An 18,003-nucleotide genomic window follows, 5' to 3' on the forward strand; every position below is an offset into this window, starting at 1 on the left:
GAGAATAAAACATGTAGCCACTACTTGGTCTTAGGGAGCAGGAAGGGGGTGAGGGGTATATAGAATAGAGAATGAAATGAGTAGAAGGGAAAGCTGTGTGAAATAAGGGAAGAGCATGGATGACATGGTAGTGACAGTGAAATATGATGCACTATGCAGTAGCATGCTGTTCACCATGAGGATGACTGGTGAATGTAGAGATCTAGCAATGTGCCAAGTGGTCTACACAAAATACTCCCTGATCTTTAGGCCCGGGCTATGCTGTGACATCACTCGCCAATCAGAATGCAAAGTCCGTGCATAGTGACATCACATACTAGTTCTGGCCATTGAGTCAGAATGATCAGAAAACAGTTCTGGTGATATAATGAACCAAGATATCTTATCTGGTAAATCGTAAATACGGCACCATAGCTTTAAAGACAACCCTGGTCCAAGATTAGCATTCCTAATGACACTACCAGATATTTAGATAGTGAAATTTGTACCTGGCCATGTCTTCCGGGTCATCACTGCATATGGAAACTCAATATTCAAGAGTTGACATTGGAGGAGCATTAACCCTGTCAAAATGATGGACTTCAAGCATGAAAGATCTGCGTGTTTCTTTACAGCTGAAGTGTACATTACACGGAATGTCAGATTCAGGACAATGTTCAAAGGTTACTAATCATCCCTGATTTAAGTATACTTCAAAAAAGGTTGCTTAACTCACAGGTTAGGATTAAAAATTAAATTTTATTTATTCAATGAAACTAAAAAGACCTAGTCAAGGACACACTACATACAACTAATTATATTAAAAAATTAATAGAAGGATTCTCAACAAAATATGGACCCGTTTAAGGATGCATTCACACGAACGTATATCGGCTCGGTTTTCACGCCGAGCCGATATACATCGTCCTCATATGCGGGGGGGGGGGGAGGCTGGAAGAGCCAGGAGCAGGAACTGAGCTCCCGCCTCCTCTCTGCCTCCTCTCCGCCCTCTGCACTATTTGCAATGGGGAGAGGCGGGGCAGGGGCGGGGCTACTTCCCAGAACTTAGACCCGCCCCGTCCCGCCTCCTTTCATTGCAAATAGTGCAGAGGGGCGGAGAGGGGGTGGAGAGGAGGCAGAGAGGGGGCGGGAGCTCAGTTCCTGCTCCTGGCTCTTCCATCCTCTCCCCCCTGCACATGAGGATGATGTATATCGGCTCGGCGTGAAAACTGAGCTGATATACGTTCGTGTGAATGCAGCCTAAAGTACAGGTTTGTCAGAACATCGGCATAATCCACATGCAAAAAGGATGTTGACTGTTCAATAACAGAATAGGTTGTATCAATAAATTATATTATATTCAAACCTTTTATTAGAAAGGACCAGATGTTGTTTTATAGGTCCATAGTAATCTAGTCTACTAGGTTGTGCGTCAATTGGATGGTGGCGATCAGGAGATATTTAATTCCACCAAAGATGTCATATATAATGACATCAAAACCAGAAGTGGAGGAGAAGTATATGATATTAGGAGGTGTGTTTATGTATTACACCACTCTCCACAAAAATAGTGGTCAAGATGATTATTGGCACTTATACCACTGATAGATGTTGTGTAACCTTTAGATATATTTTTATATTCGTACCAAATCTCAGTATCAATATCTTCAATAGTAGACGCACTCCTAGATTAGTATTAGTTTAGAACCTACTATGATTGCAGATAATTGTATACTTCTGCATATTTAAAGTCGCATATGGGTATTTGCATTAGGATTCCCAATCAATCCTTAAAGTCAAAGTTATTACTTTGTCTGAGTAGTTAGACTGGATGCTTATTGGCAGTGACAAGAAGGGAGGCGGAGACACTCATATTAAAGGTCCGTATGACACACAGTCCTACCATCTCTTCATAATGCTCACTATGGGCTGTATCGGCGTTTTGCACTAGGGATATAAACTCAGAAATTTGCTTTATTACCGATGTTTACTAAACCCTCCTGATGAACCAGCTATAGTGAGATACACATAGCTGGGGAAACGCGTTGAGGTGTATGGAGATGCATGAGACGCTATATAAGGGGCTTAGTTGCAGACCAGGGCAAATGATATAATTGCATGAATAAAGGCCCAGCATTGTAGCTCATATACTCTTTAGGAATCATTTGGCATCGGTCTCGATATATGGACCAAAGTATTAGTATACCAAGTGAAATATCCAAAATAAAATGAGTGCATAAGGGGCCACCTGAGAAACAGATTTATTCACATTAATCTACTTTTGAAAAAAAGCCTAGTCTGCAATTTTTAGTCCTCTCTGAGATCTGACAAATAGTTGACCCATGTATACGGTCCAACTAATAACAAGTCAGACAAAGTAATAACTTTGACTTTAAGGATTGATTGGGAATCCTAATGCGAATACCCATATGCGACTTTAAATATGCAGAAGTATACAATTATCTGCAATCATAGTAGGTTCTAAACTAAAACTAATCTAGGAGTGCGTCTACTATTGAAGATATTGATACTGAGATTTGGTACGAATATAAAAATATATCTAAGGGTGCGTTCACACGAGCGTAGGCGTATTTACGTTCACACGAGCGCAGCGTATAATCGCCAGAAAGAACGTTTTTCGCCGATCACGACCAGAGCTAGAAAGCGTATTTTCGTTTGTTCCTACTTTTCAAACGGTCTTTTCGGCCATCGAATATTCGCCGGCACGTATTTCGGTCGTGTATGTCCGTTTTTCCGCGGGTTGCCGTTTTTACGCGCCGTAAAATCGCCCATGTGAACGAATACATTCGAAACCATTGTCTCAGATGGTCACGTATATACATTTGGTCGCAAAAACGTGCCGTTTATGCACTCGTGTGAACGCACCCTAAAGGTTACACAACATCTATCAGTGGTATAAGTGCCAATAATCATCTTGACCACTATTTTTGTGGAGAGTGGTGTAATACATAAACACACCTCCTAATATCATATACTTATCCTCCACTTCTGGTTTGGATGTCATTATATATGACATCTTTGGTGGAATTAAATATCTCCTGATCGCCACCATCCAATTGATGCACAACCTAGTAGACTAAATTACTACGGACCTATAAAACAACATCTGGTCCTTTCTAATAAAAGAACACGGACACACAGGTTTGAATATAATATAATTTATTGATACAACCTATTCTGTTATTGAACAGTCAACATCCTTTTTACATGTGGATTATGCCGATGTTCTGACAAACCTGTACTTTAGGCTGCATTCACACATACGTATATCGGTTTTCACGCCGAGCCGATATACGTTGTCCTCATCTGCAGGGGGGGGGGAGGATGGAAGAGCCAGGAGCAGGAACTGAGCTCCCGCCCCCTCTCTGCCTCCTCTCCGCCCCTCTGCACTATTTGCAGTGGGGAGAGGCGGAACGGGGGCGGTGCTAATCTGCGGACATTAGCCCCACCCCCGTCCCGCCTCCTTTCATTGCAAATAGTGCGGAGGGGCGGAGAGGAGGCAGAGAGGGGGCGGGAGCTTAGTTCCTGCTCCTGGCTCTTCCATCCTCGCCCCCCCCTGCAGATGAGGATGACATATATCGGCTCGGCGTGAAAACCGAGCCGATATACGTTCGTGTGAATGCAGCCTTAAACGGGTCCATATTTTGTTGAGAATCCTTCTATTGATTTTTTAATATAATTAGTTGTATGCAGTGTGTCCTTTACTAGGTCTTTTTAGTTTCATTGAATAAATAAAAGTTAATTTTTAATCCTAACCTGCAAGTTATAGTAGGGTAGTCACTGAGGCAGAAGGATCAAAAGAAAGATCAAAAATTGTTTACTGTGTTGATCCTGATTAAAATATAACTTTTATTGATATCGTTTAAAACAAAGGCCTCAAAAACAACAAAAAAGACGACAAAGGACATCCACTACACAAAACACAGAAACGTGGGACCAGAATTTGGTCAAAGAGATGCTGAGAAGATACGACACTACAGCGCCACCAAGCATACACCTATTTGTACACACTTCTGGATAACAGGCAAAGTGCGGATTTATGATTAAGGATCACGCACGCTTGCTTTTCATAAAGACTGTAATGGGACAACTAACGTGTGCGATACTACGTGTATTTACATGACCTTAGACAAACCGTCAGATCTTAATTTTTTGGTGGAAGCTGATATGAAGGAATATGCACTGAGTAGGAGTAGCCTGGATTAAATAATGGCACTAACCCAGAAGACCCTTACAGGTATATACTAGATTCCTAAGTAGTCGTAATGGCTAAATGTGCCGTATCAAATATAATCACTACCAAACCACCATAATTCATACGAAGGTATATAGTGATTGTATGGTATCACCTATAAATAGAAACTCAAGTGTCAAGGCTAATTGATGGACCTCTCTCTCCTGGCTGGTCCTCCTCTACTCCAGACATCCCCATTGCAATGAGTTCCAATGCCCCCCACATCAGGATGTAGTGTACATCACCGTCAAAACATAGTGCAATGCCCATAGCAGAGGAGGACCCAAAGGACTGGATCTGTTTCGGCAGAAAACTTTGCAGTCTTTGGGAGAAATTGCCAGGATAGTCTAGGCCAAATGGAGAAGAACACCTGTCAGAACTCAATATAATACACAACTATGGTATTGCATTATACCATATGAGAGATCTTGGTATATGCCTGAGCCTACCACAGAACTATGATGGTATCACATCTAGTTCCAGGGGTTCAGACTTGCTATAAATCATGGGATGCCAGCAGAGTCCACTGTGATCATATTGATCTCCTGTCAAATGGTGGTCTGGTAGACTTAAAAACATTATTACCAATTAGAGAAGATACTTAAATCCTCAATGATTAGTTGACCTTTGAATACTGAATTAAAGCCCGAATAGTAAGATGTTAGAAATTGTTAAAGGGGTTGTATGATTGTAAACTATTCATAGCCTATCCCCTGGATAAGTCAACAATAGTAAATTGGCGTAGTTCTGTTGCCCAGGCCCTTGCCAATCAGCTGTTTGCTGGGCTGGTGCACATGTGTACTGAACTGAATTATGCAGGAAGCAGACAGCTTCTTTCATATTGTAGTGGCCAGGCCTGGTATTGCAAACCAAGATTCCATTGAAATGAATGAGAACTTTGCCTGCAGTACCAAGTCCGGCCACTACAGTAAGACTGGAGCTATCTGCTTCCTGCAGAAATCAGCTCATGGCCCAAACACACTGGCTCAGTAAACAGCTGAATGGTAGGCGGTCCCAGACAATGGACCCCTGCCAGTCTACTAATGGTGACCTATCCTGAGGATAGGCCATGAACAGTCTACAACTGGACAACCCCTTTAAAGTCTCTAAGTGGATATCAGCAGCTATGTGCTTTTAAGAATAATATCCTTGGATCGTACAGACATACCTAGGGACACCAGGAGGGGCACGGTTAGGCCTAGAGGGAATCTGGGGAGGTGGACCAAATGGATCTGGAGATGCCCCAGGTCTGGATGGAACTGGTGGTGCACTTCCAAGCGTGGTGCCAGGTGGAGGTGGACCTGGTGCTGGTCCTCGTGAGCCAGGTCTGGCAGGAGGTACAGCGGGGGCTCTCCTTTGTGGTGTGGGGCTTGATGTAGGAGACCTGAATTAAAATAAGCAGTTAATGATCACATTCCAGAACAATGTAATCATGCTCTCTATAAACTGTTATCCTGTATTACACTAATGACTTTCAGAACAGTAACCTGTATATGTCTCTCTACTTACCTGCGCCCCATGGGTACATTTTGTACCTGTAGCCAAGAGTCATCTACGGGTGGAGGCATAGGGGTGCTTATAGTTGTCGTGTTGATGTCGCCGATAATATGTAAGGCTTCTTTCAGGGCATGATACATGCGTAACATCTCATCCCTGTGTTGTGCCTGTTCTGCCGATTCTTCCATCAGCGTATTCTGATCACTGCATGAATACAAGCTGGCTAGGAGCTCCGAGTGGATGAACTCTTTTGTCTAAGCATAGAATAAAGCAGTATAAGCACCATACTTATATTCTTGGGAAAAGTTTTAAATAAATTGTGGAAAAAGCAGAAAAAGCAGCAAAGGTAGAGACAGAAAGACGAGTTGCAAAGGAGAGTAAAACTAACCCAAAACTGTTCTTCAATTATATAAATAGTAAAAATGATACTGAAAGTATTCACCTTTTTAATTAATAATGTAGGAAATATTGTAGAGGGTAATAAGGAGAAAGCAAATCTATTAAATAGTTTTTTTCTCTAGTGTATTTACAGAGTAAAATTAAATGTTGGATGAGATGCAGAGTGATAACAGAAACTCTCCACTAAATGTTACCAGTCTAACCTAGGAAGAAGTGCAGAAACGCCTTAAAACGATTAAAATAGACAAATCGAGGGGTCCCGACTGCATACACCCTGGGGTTCTAAGGAAATTAAGCAATAGTTAAGGGGTCTGTTCCACTGGATTGGCGCATAGTCAATGTGGTGCCAATATTCAAAAAGGGGTCAAAAAGTGAACCTGGAAACTACAGTCTGGTAAGTCTTACTTCTATTGCGGGAAAAATGTTTGAAGGGTTTCTAAGAGATGCTATACTGGAGTACCTCAAGGAAAATAGCTGCATAAATCCATATCAACATGGGTTTGTGAGAGATCGCTCCTGTCACACCGACCTGATCAGCTTCTATGAGGAGGTACGTTGTAGACTGGACCGGGAGAGAGTCATTGGATCTTGTGTATGTGGAGTTTTCCAAAGCGTTTGATACTGTGCCGCATAAAAGGTTGATATAAAAGGAGAATGCTTGGTCTAAGTGAGAATGTGTGTAAGTGGGTAAGTAACTGTCTGAATAATAGAAAGCAGAGGGTGGTTATTAATGGTATACATTCAGATTGGGTCACTGTTACTAGTGGGGTACCACAGGGGGCAGTACTGGAGGGTCACTGTTACTAGTGGGGTACCACAGGGGGCAGTACTGGAGGAGTCACTATTACTATTAGGGTACCACAGGGGGCAGTACTGGAGGAGTCACCATTACTATTGGGGTACCACATGGTTCAGTACTGGAGGGGTCACTGTTACTAGTGGGGTACCACAGAGGGCAGTATTGGGCCCTATTCTTAATATATTTATTAATGACCTGTAGAAGGATTGCACAGTAAAATATCAATATTTGCAGATGATGCAAAAATATGTATAGTAATTAATACGAGAGGAGAGAATGTGGTTGCAAATGGATCTGGTAAGCTGGGGGCTTGATCAGAAAAGTGGCAAATGAGGTTTAAAGGGGTTGTCCTGCGTCGAAACGGCTTTTTTTTTTTCCATAGACCCCCCGTTCAGCGCGGGACAAACCCAAGGGACGTGATAAAAAAAAAATTATAATTTTACTTACCCGAATCCTGTCTCTGCAGCTTCTTTCTTCTTTGCAGCCAAGATGGCCGCCGGGATCTTCACCCACGATGGACCGTGGGTCCTTTCCCATGGTGCACTGTGGGCTCTGTGCAGTCCATTGCCGATTCCAGCCTCCTGATTGGCTGGAATCGGCACACGTGACGGGGCGGAGCTACGCGATGACGCGTAGAAGGGGGCAGAGCCAGAACCCCGCTCGTGCCAAGACCCAAGAGAAGGGAGAAGACCGGACTGCGCAAGCGCGTCTAATCGGGAGATTAGACGCTGAAATTAGACGGCACCATGGAGACGAGGACGCCAGCAACGGAGCAGGTAAGTGAATAACTTCTGTATGGCTCATATTTAATGCACGATGTATATTACAAAGTGCATTAATATGGCCATACAGAAGTGTATAACCCCACTTGCTGCCGCGGGACAACCCCTTTAAGGGCTTCATCACATGGGCATGCATTTGTCCCATTATGTGGCCATGATTATCACTGCCACATAACAGAATGAAATGAGAGCATTGATTTCAATGGTTTAGTTTTCACTAGTGCTATTCTCGCCCATTAGGGCGCCTACCCACTTGCGCTGCCGATTTTCGCGCGTAAAAACGCGGCGTTTTCGTGCGTTTTTTGCGCGTTTTTCGCAGCGTTTTTTGCAGCCCTCCATTGACAATCATGGGTGCATTAACAGAAAAATAAGGAGACATATGCAAGTGACAGTTCCTATGTGAAAAAACTCCACGAAACGGAAAAAAAACCCAGATGGACAAGAACACATTCTATACTAATTGCTCTTGAGAAAAAACGCAAAACATCACAGGAAAAAAAAAATCGCAAGTGGGTAGGCACCCTAAATAGTACGGGCGAGAAAAGATAGGACTTGCCCTATCTTTTAAGCATGTAGTATTAACTATGTGTGGGACAGATAGGGCAGGACCTATCTTCCCGCTGTTTTTTTCAAATTCCACGCACTAGCGCAGAGTTTGAACAGCCCAAAAAGAAAACAAAAACCTGTTAATGAGCAACTACGCTCTGCAGCAATGAGCGTGGTTGCGAAAACGGACGTCTTTTTTGCCCTAACATTGATAAATAAATGTCACCATTACACACTAAATGGGAAATCAATTGGCAAAACTGACATGGAAAAGGACTTGGGGATTTTAGTTAACTGTAGGTTTAACTGGAGCGACCAGTGTCAGGCAGCTACTGCCAAAGCAGATAGGATCATGGGGTGCATCAAAAGAGGTCTAGGGGCGCATGACAAGAACATTGTTCCTCCTCTTTACAAATCACTAGTCAGGCCACACAAGAAATATTGTGTACAGTTTTGGGCAGTGGTACTCAAGAAGGACATATCAGAGCTTGAGCGGGTACAAAGACCGGCAACTAAAGTAATAAATGGAATCAGTGGACTACAAGACCCAGAGAGGTCATCAAAATTGGGGTTACTTAGTTTAGAAAAAAGACAGCTGAGGGGCGGCCTAATAACTATGTATAAATATATCAGCTCAGGGTTAATCAGTGGAAGACACAGGTTGATCCAAGTCAAGTTCCTACACAGAATCTACTATACTCCCACCCCTTTGTGTACAATGGGCCTAATCCCCAATGTAGACTGCCCAAGATGCTTGATGAGTGCAGGCACCATCATGCATATGGTTTGGGAATGCCATATTTTGCAGATCTATTGGAGAGATGTCCTTGAGTTTATGGAAAATGTGATTGTTCTCAGTAAGAGAAACGACGTAGTCTTGCAGATATGATACCTTTTAATGGCTAACAAAAATACATGATGTAATAATAGCGAGCTTTCGTACCAACGCAGGGTACTTCTTCCGGCTAATGGATTGGATCTGAAGAGGCATGCATATTTATACACACTTATAACATACATACTTATGGCAAGGCACAGATATGGATGTGATTGGTTCGCACTTAAAAGGAATTCTGCAACAGCAGACAAACTTATTTTGTCTAGGCACTGATAGCGGAGTGAAAGTTTTATGGTCCCTAAATTACTGTCAGAGGGGGGGAGGTCATCAGGCTTGACTTTCTACAAGAGATACACAAACATTTTTAGCTAAGCGCTGATAAGGGAGTGAAAGTTTATGGTCCCTGAATTACTGTTGATGGGGGTCTTATCTGTGCAATCAAGTCTCACACTTCCCATTCACGCATAAATCCTGGGGAATAATTTAACCCAGTGTTCAGCGTGTCAAAGGTTGTTATCAATTTATATTCCCAAATTCTTCTGTGGTTTTGTGACTTGAAACCACCCTTCAATATCAAAACTCTCATATCTCCTATGTCATGTCCATGGTTAGAGAAGTGCTCGGCCACAGGTAATTCTCTTTTTCTGTGTTCAATTGTATGGCGATGAGATCTCATCCTGGCTTTCAGTTTCTGTCCTGTTTCCCCAACATAAAAACCCCCAACAGTACATTTACTGCACATGATCAGGTACACAACATTGGACGAGGAACACGTAAATGTCCCTGGGATCTTATAGTCCTGCTGTGTGTTGGGGATCCGTATCCTGTCCGTAGTCAGTATATGTGAGCAGGTCTTACAGCTCCTTACATTACAGGGATAAGTTCCTTTTTGTGTGTCAGAGGGTAATGCACTCCTGATTATAAAGTTCCTCAAGTTAGGAGGTTGCCTGTAACACAGAAGCGGAGGGTCCGGGAATATGGTTTTCAGACGGTCATCCTTGTGCAGGGTATGGTGGAGTTTTCTTGCGGTTTTCCTTAGTATCTCTAGTTGCGGATTGTAGGTCACTACTAGAGGCACACGATTGTTTCTTTCCTTCTCCTTGTATTGGAGTAGTTGATTTCTGGGTATCCTGGTGGCTCTGGTGATTTGGTCATCAATTGAGGTGGGATGGTAGCCCTGATTTATAAATGTCCTTTTAAGATGGTACAAATGTGAGTTTATGGAGACGCACCTAGGGGCCCCACGCATCCTGCATCCTAAAATTTGTCTCTTTGGCCTTGTGGAAGGCGGTTGACACAGTCACACGCACTTTATATAAATTGCTGTTCTTTTACGCTAAAAAAGTTATACTGCTTAAACTGGAAACATCCAAAAAAACTACTAGGACTGCTTGGCAGCGGAAAGTGAATGAGGTCATCCCTCTATATAAGTTGCCATATATGGCCTGAGGCTGCCCCGCCAAATTTGCTAAGATATGGGACCGGTAGGTTGACTACCCTAATACTGCATCAGGCGTATCTGACTAGTTTCTTGGCCAAAGGGAAATTTGGAGGTTTTTCTTTTTATGCTCTTCACTATGCGCAAGGATATTGAATGTTTGCTATGACAGCTGTCGTGTCGTGGGTAAAACCTTTGCTTCTATGTTTTAGTTACTACTATTTCCCAGGTCGGGTATCTTGAGTTCTGTTTTTTGGGGGAAAATGTGTCTCTTATGGGTTATCTTGGAACTATAGTCCAGGTTCCCTTTTTGTGGCTTTGCACTGCTGGATCCCACCCTGTGGGCAATAAGTGAGTGCTGCTTGTGCAACTCTTTTTTCTGGATACTATGTTACTATGTTATTCATTTGCTGCAATATTCCTTCTTTTTTACTCTGCTCCATAAGGGAACAGCTATGAAAAACCACTCAAACTTAGATACAATGCATGGTGCAGCCCACAGAAGCCACAAATCCACCTCCTGTCTCATTTTGATGGTGTTATGGGCTCAGGCTGCTGCTTCCTTCCTGCCTTTACCTACATATTGCAGCTTTGCTTGTTCAGATTGGCTAATTATTTTATTATAGACTGCAAGCATTTATATCACAAATGAGAACAAGACGATTATCAGGTAACTTCCACATGTACAGCTGTATTAAAAAAAGTTAATTAATCCTTGGAATTACCTGAATTTGAACAGATTTGTCAATAACCAGGCCTTGTGTGCCTTTATTTAAGTGACAAAGCACATGTGAAATCCACACTTCAAATCTAATCTCCTTCACTGAAACACCTTGTTACGGCACTCTGCCCCCCAGAGCGCCAGATGGGGTGCCCTGATCTTCCCGCACCCCACTGTCCCTGCCTACTTGCCTCGGCCCTGGCTAACCCCAGGCGGACAACTGGGCGGCGGTCCCTGCGCTGGCTAGGGACCTGGCGACTACCTAGATGGAACTACTAACAGGGGACAGAGTGCCGACAGAAGAGGCAGGTGGAACAAACCAACAAAACTTACAAGTACAAGCAGGGCTGGAGATGGAGCTCACAGGCAGATAGACAGGACCTGAATAGCAACTAGTGCTGACTGGGACAGACCAGACTAGAGGCTAACAGGACCAACAGAAACAGGCTAAGAAAGGATAGCAGGGCTGACAGACAACTAGGGACTGGCTGAGGTAAACTGCAGACAGACAGACTAGATGAAAGCAGAACCAATAACTGGCAGTGAGCTCACATCACTGCCAGTCTCTTAACCACAAGGTTCCGCCCCGGGGCGGAGAGTGGGAGGAGGCAACTCCACCCACTGCTGTATAAGAAGAACGGAGGAGTGCGGGCGGCACCCTACGGGCGGACACGCCCATGCCGCCGCCCACCGGCCGTCCCAAGCTGCTGGGATAACCTCGACACAGGGCTCCAGGCTGCTGGAGCCGACGCCGGAGCGACGCGCGCCGACCGCGGGACCCCGTGCCGCGCTGAATGGTAACATTACCCCCCCTCTGACGGGGGACCTCCGGGCCCCCGGAAACTCGACCAGGCTTATCCAGGAGGCGGCTGTGAAAACTCTGTACCAACCCGAGAATGTGACCCTCCTGAGCGGTCACCATGGGCTGATCCTCAGGTCCATGACTACGGTAGTCTGTGGCTGCCCCATTTCCTTCAGGGCCAACCGTTGACATATCGTCATGTTTCCGGTCGTCTTCCGAGTCAATGTCCAACCATTCACCACTGTCTTTTGACCCATCCTCGCTACCAATGACGCTGCCTTCAAAATCTGAGGCATCTCCAACTTTAAAATCACTGTCATCTGAGCTATCATACTCCAAAAAACTCTTCCGGGCCCCCAAATATTGTAAGGTTCCTGTAGCCCGGCGAGAATCCAGGATCTCTTGGGCCTCGTATTCAACTTCATCACGGACCGGGGTGGGCGGCGGGGGACCGGAGGTGGGCATCACCGAAGGAACAACAGGTTTCGACACAGACTTATGGAACCCCCTGCGACCCCTCCTTTTGCGATTTCCAGAGGACCGGTACCCCTTCTGTCCCGCCCTGTACGGCTCAAACACCGACAGACTCTCCTCACAACGCAACTGCATACGAGACCCCACCCCTTTCTTCCGTCCCCCCTGCAGGGCATCGGTGGCGACATCAGCAGCAGGGCAGGCGGACGGGGTATGAAGGTAAGTGAGACCTCGGGGACTGAGTGCGGTATCGACTGAGCCGGGAGGACGGGAAGCGCGATGGCTATGGCAGAACGGCCCCCACTGGGTTAGCTCCCCAGTGGCCCAATCGAATTGGGGGTTATGCAACGCCAGCCACGGCATCCCTAGTACCATGTCTACCGACATTTTCTCCATCACCAGGAATGATAGACCTTCCGAATGGCGACCCCCCACAGTGAGTTGTAACACTGGGGTCCTCCATCGTACCAAGCCCGAAGCCAGAGGAGTAGCATCAATGCTAGCAAAACGAATTGGCGTCTTCAGCGCCAAAAATTCCGCCCTCAGGGGCTCAACGAGACGCATGCTTACCAGGTTAGCGGCTGCTCCGGAATCAATAAACGCCTGCCCTAGGCGGGAGAAGTTCCGGAATCTAACCTGGCAGGGTATTAGAAGTCTAGGACGTACCTGTGGTCCTAGGCGACCCTCCCTGCAATCGCCTAGGACTGGGAGTCTTTCTGCCGATTCGGACTGTGGGCGCTGAGGCCTCAGGGGGCAGGTTATCACCCGATGTCCAGCTTTCCCGCAGTAGAGGCAGAGATGATGCAATAACCGAACTCGGCGTCGCTCCTTGGGGTCCAGCGGGTCCAGTTCCATAGGTTCGGGAACAGAGACTGGTACGGAAGAGGAAGGAACAGGACAAACGACCTCCCTGACTCTACTGGTCTGCCTCTCCTGCTTCCCAGCCCTGAGCCTCCTATCTGCCTTCACCGCTAGCTCCATGGCCTCCTTTAAGGACCCGGGAATGGGATGGGAGATCAACAGCTCTTTGACCGCGTCCGAGAGACCCTGCAGAAAAACGTCCTTCAGGGCACTCTCGTTCCATGCAGTGTCGCCCGCATAGCGTCTGAAACTGGAGCAATAATCCTCCACACAAAGCGACCCCTGATGCAGCGCCAGCAACCGTGAAACCGCCAACCCCACTCGGTCCGGCTCATCGAAGATGCCCCCGAGTTCCTGAAAAAAGGAGTCCACCGACTGCAGGGAGGGGGAACCCTCGGGAATAGAAAAGGCCCAAGTCTGGGCAGAGCCCCGCAGCAGGGACATTATAAGCCCGACCCTCTGGGCCTCTGAGCCCGAAGAACGGGGACGCATCCGAAAAAACAGGCGACACGCCTGTTGAAAAACGAAAAACTTGTTCCTCTCCCCAGAGAACACCTCGGGGAGAGGGCACTTGGGTTCGGGACTGGTAAAGGCGTTCTGCCCCTGCGACAACGCCCACTGCTCCTGGGCCACCATGCGAGCTGACAAATCCCGGATCACCGGCACCAGGTCTTGCAGCTGGTTTGCAAGGGCGCTGATCGCCGCCATGAAAAAAAAAGTATTTTAAGGGCCAGTTATTATGTTACGGCACTCTGCCCCCCAGAGCGCCAGATGGGGTGCCCTGATCTTCCCGCACCCCACTGTCCCTGCCTACTTGCCTCGGCCCTGGCTAACCCCAGGCGGACAACTGGGCGGCGGTCCCTGCGCTGGCTAGGGACCTGGCGACTACCTAGATGGAACTACTAACAGGGGACAGAGTGCCGACAGAAGAGGCAGGTGGAACAAACCAACAAAACTTACAAGTACAAGCAGGGCTGGAGATGGAGCTCACAGGCAGATAGACAGGACCTGAATAGCAACTAGTGCTGACTGGGACAGACCAGACTAGAGGCTAACAGGACCAACAGAAACAGGCTAAGAAAGGATAGCAGGGCTGACAGACAACTAGGGACTGGCTGAGGTAAACTGCAGACAGACAGACTAGATGAAAGCAGAACCAATAACTGGCAGTGAGCTCACATCACTGCCAGTCTCTTAACCACAAGGTTCCGCCCCGGGGCGGAGAGTGGGAGGAGGCAACTCCACCCACTGCTGTATAAGAAGAACGGAGGAGTGCGGGCGGCACCCTACGGGCGGACACGCCCATGCCGCCGCCCACCGGCCGTCCCAAGCTGCTGGGATAACCTCGACACAGGGCTCCAGGCTGCTGGAGCCGACGCCGGAGCGACGCGCGCCGACCGCGGGACCCCGTGCCGCGCTGAATGGTAACACACCTTCTGCCTATCTCCTTTTGTAGAAGTCATTATCACAGAGGTTCACTTATTTTTTCTCTGTGCACTGTGGATAATTAATCAATGTGCTGAATAAAAAAACATGAACAGTATAACTGTTTGTGTGTTATTAGTTAATTGTGCTTACCTATAATCGTGATTTAGATACAATCAGACAACATTTTAGGCTGGACTCACACTGGGCGGATTTGCCGCCTGTGGCTGCTAATCCCGGGATTAGCCAGCCATGTGGATGAGATTTCTCAGAAATCTCATCCACACGGGACGGCGAATCCGCCTCGGCAAAGCCGTCAGAAGCCGGCGCTGCGGCGCGGATTCGCCAGCCGCAGCATGTTGATTTTTCTTCTTCTTCCGCTGCAGCCGCGCTCTCATCCATGGGAGCGCCGGCTGCAGCGAAAGAGCGTGCTGCCAGGCCGCTTCAAAACCCGCGGCCAAACCGTGAGATTTACGCCCGGATTCCGGCGTGTGTTAGCCCAGCCTTATAATCAGTGCAGAAATCCAGGTAATTGCAAGGAATTATTTTTCCTAAAGCTGTATACTGAGGCAACAGTGCCTTAGCAAGGAGATTGTGTAGTTCTTTTTTTTACTTTTTGTAGTCAGCAGAGACACTTACATTATTTATCATGAGATGCATAATAGTTTTGGGCATGAGGTCTCGGGTGGTCTTGTTGACGATGCCCATGTAGGAATCTACCAGGTTACGGATGGTCTCCACCTGCCGCTCTAGTTGTGGGTCCATAGAATGCATGAAGCTGTCAGAGCCATTCTCCTCAGACTCACTAGCCTGCAGGACAATAAAAGGAAATAAGTAGAAAGTAGATTTAGGATAAGGGTAGCAGAATCCTTCAGAACTGCATCCATAGCATAGTTTGTTGCCAACACTGAACCGTACAAGCCAGGGACCCAGTGGCAATTGTTGGGCCTTCCACCAAAAATAGGTTTAGAGAGTTAAACTTCCGAGTTTATTGCTGTTGACATCATTTCCCATTGACTTTTCCATACAGAAAGCTTTTGAAAACTCAAGTTCTAAAATGAGACAATATTTTGGTGGGTGATACATAAGAATGACCCTCTAGGCTTCCTAGGCTTGACCGGTTCAATGTCTTATGTCAGGCATGCAAAATAAAAAGAATGTTAATGAAGAGAATTCAGGAAAATGTCAGAACCAGGAGAGCAAAAGAGGGAAAGACCCCAAATTAAATGTTCTGACCAGACTTGGAAACAGACGGAACTGAGGATAAAAATGATGGGGACGGCCAGGGAAGAACTGTAGCTCCCCCTGAAAACTCCGTCTTGAGCCGCGGGGGCCTTTCATGGGAGGAAAAGAAAGGAAAATGAGGTTGTTAAAGAAGCAGGAGAGAAAAGTATCATGACTCCCCGGAGCAGATAGCAACAACTTACTTTATCTTTGTCCTTTGAAGTCAGATTGAGCCACAACAAAATAAAATAAAACGCAAAAAAGGGGACAAAATAGAAAAACACCAGAGTTAGTGGTTAAGGAGGGATTCTGGGGCCTCAGATTTATAAAGCAGGACATGATCAAATTGATGGGGCCGACCTGCGCAGAAGAACAAAGAGCCCGTAAAGTCACCAAGAAACTTGACTTCAGACAGAGAAGACAATGAGTAGACCATGAGCAAACCAGGGTCAAATTCCCTTGGCACTTTGAGCAGAATTACTGAAAGCAGCGTTCCATCACAACGCCTTAATAGGGATGTGTTCAAACAAAATGTTGTTGGACCAAATAAGAAAGTGGAGTTATAAAAACTCATGAATGGTCTTAGATGGTGACTTGAAGTTGCAAAGGACATGTGGCCTGTGGACTTGAATTTCTTTAAATAGGGACAAATTCCATACACCTTTCTAAAAAAGACCAATGTACAATCTATCTAAAAAGTTTATAGAAGACACTGAAATGTATAATGTCTTTGAACGTACCCCAACCCTCTCTGGGTAAACACCAGCACGTAGGAATGAAGCCTTCCAGCTGTCCACCTCCTCTTGAGTCTCGCAGGCTAACTCCAGTTGACGGTAATCCTTGTAAACATTCCTTCAAAGACCACAGAGAGCAGTATATGAATTTGGAGTGAAACACAAATGACAAAAAATAACACATATAGTCTTTATTAATTGGCCAATTTCAATGGAAGCCAATATTTTGGGTATGGATTGTTTAGGTGGAGTAGACTGAACTATGGGTTTTCATAGGTAGAGGGAGGCTCAATAGCAAACATCAGAATAGGATCCCCTTGGACATGCTTTCTCGTCCCATAACGTTGGGCATTTTCTTCCCTCTGTTCTTGCCCGCATCTGCCACCCTCTTGCTGTGTCGGGCAGAGACGGGCGTTGCTCTGCTCCTCCTGTATGCATGGACACTTTGCTTCCACTTTCTATTAGCACTGCAGTAGTTAACCCTCCTCAGTGCTCTCAGGCCAGCAGCAGGGTAAATGACTATTACCTACCTATTTAGCTCTTGCTTGAGTGTTGTTGTGCATTTGTCTCAGACACCCAGCATTCATAGGTCGCCTTTCTCTGACTTTATTGTCTGCTTGATTCTGTAATTGTATCTGTATATCGTTTGCTGCCTTCCTGACTTTGCATCAGATCCTGTTTATGCGTTTATCTCTGTCATTCAGCATAGCTTTCCTATCTCTCACTTCACTGTCTGCTGTTTATCATATATGCTGCCTTCCTGACTTTGCATCTTATCCTGTGTATGTGTTTGTTTCTGTCTCCCAGCATAGCTTTCCGGTCTCTGACTTTGCTGTCTGCTCTTTATCCTATTTGCAGTCCGGCCTGTTTCATGGTGTCTTTGCACCGCTGCTTCTGACTCTGGGGTCAGCTGCCAACTATACCAGGACCATTCCAAGAGGTAGTGGCCTGCATGGTTTCCCCCAGTGTTCATATGTATTGGGGAGTTGGAAGAATGAGGTGTATTGGTACCTTAAAGGGGTGGTCCAGGGATAGAAACACATGGCTGCTTTCTTCCAAACACAGCACCACCCTTGTCCATGGGTTGTGTCTGGTATTGCAACTCAGTTTTCATTCACTTTGATGGAGCTAAGCTGCAATAACACATACAACCCTATGGGCAAGGGTGGTAGTGCTCTGTTTGGAATAAAGCCGCCATGTTTTTCTACCCCTGGGCGACCTGTTTAAGA

General features: G+C 46.0%; 1 protein-coding gene across 14 annotated transcripts in view; it reads right to left on the reverse strand.

Moving 5' to 3' along the window:
* The window catches only part of DNM1 (dynamin 1), a 128,526-nt gene that overhangs the window by 17,358 nt on the left and 93,165 nt on the right, over positions 1 to 18,003 (reverse strand). For 12 of the 14 annotated variants that reach the window (XM_066580334.1, XM_066580342.1, XM_066580329.1 and 9 more), the window contains 5 exons: positions 16,781 to 16,892; positions 16,244 to 16,255; positions 15,456 to 15,626; positions 5,744 to 5,985; positions 5,403 to 5,618 (listed from right to left, as the gene is read on the reverse strand). In XM_066580334.1, the coding sequence (XP_066436431.1) occupies positions 5,403 to 5,618; positions 5,744 to 5,985; positions 15,456 to 15,626; positions 16,244 to 16,255; positions 16,781 to 16,892 (753 nt within the window). The remainder of the gene's footprint in view (positions 1 to 5,402; positions 5,619 to 5,743; positions 5,986 to 15,455; positions 15,627 to 16,243; positions 16,256 to 16,780; positions 16,893 to 18,003) is intronic. The other 2 variants (XM_066580337.1, XM_066580333.1) reach the window with 1 other exon arrangement.

The sequence above is a fragment of the Eleutherodactylus coqui genome, chromosome 10 (assembly GCF_035609145.1).
Source record: "Eleutherodactylus coqui strain aEleCoq1 chromosome 10, aEleCoq1.hap1, whole genome shotgun sequence".
Taxonomy (NCBI): domain Eukaryota; kingdom Metazoa; phylum Chordata; class Amphibia; order Anura; family Eleutherodactylidae; genus Eleutherodactylus; species Eleutherodactylus coqui.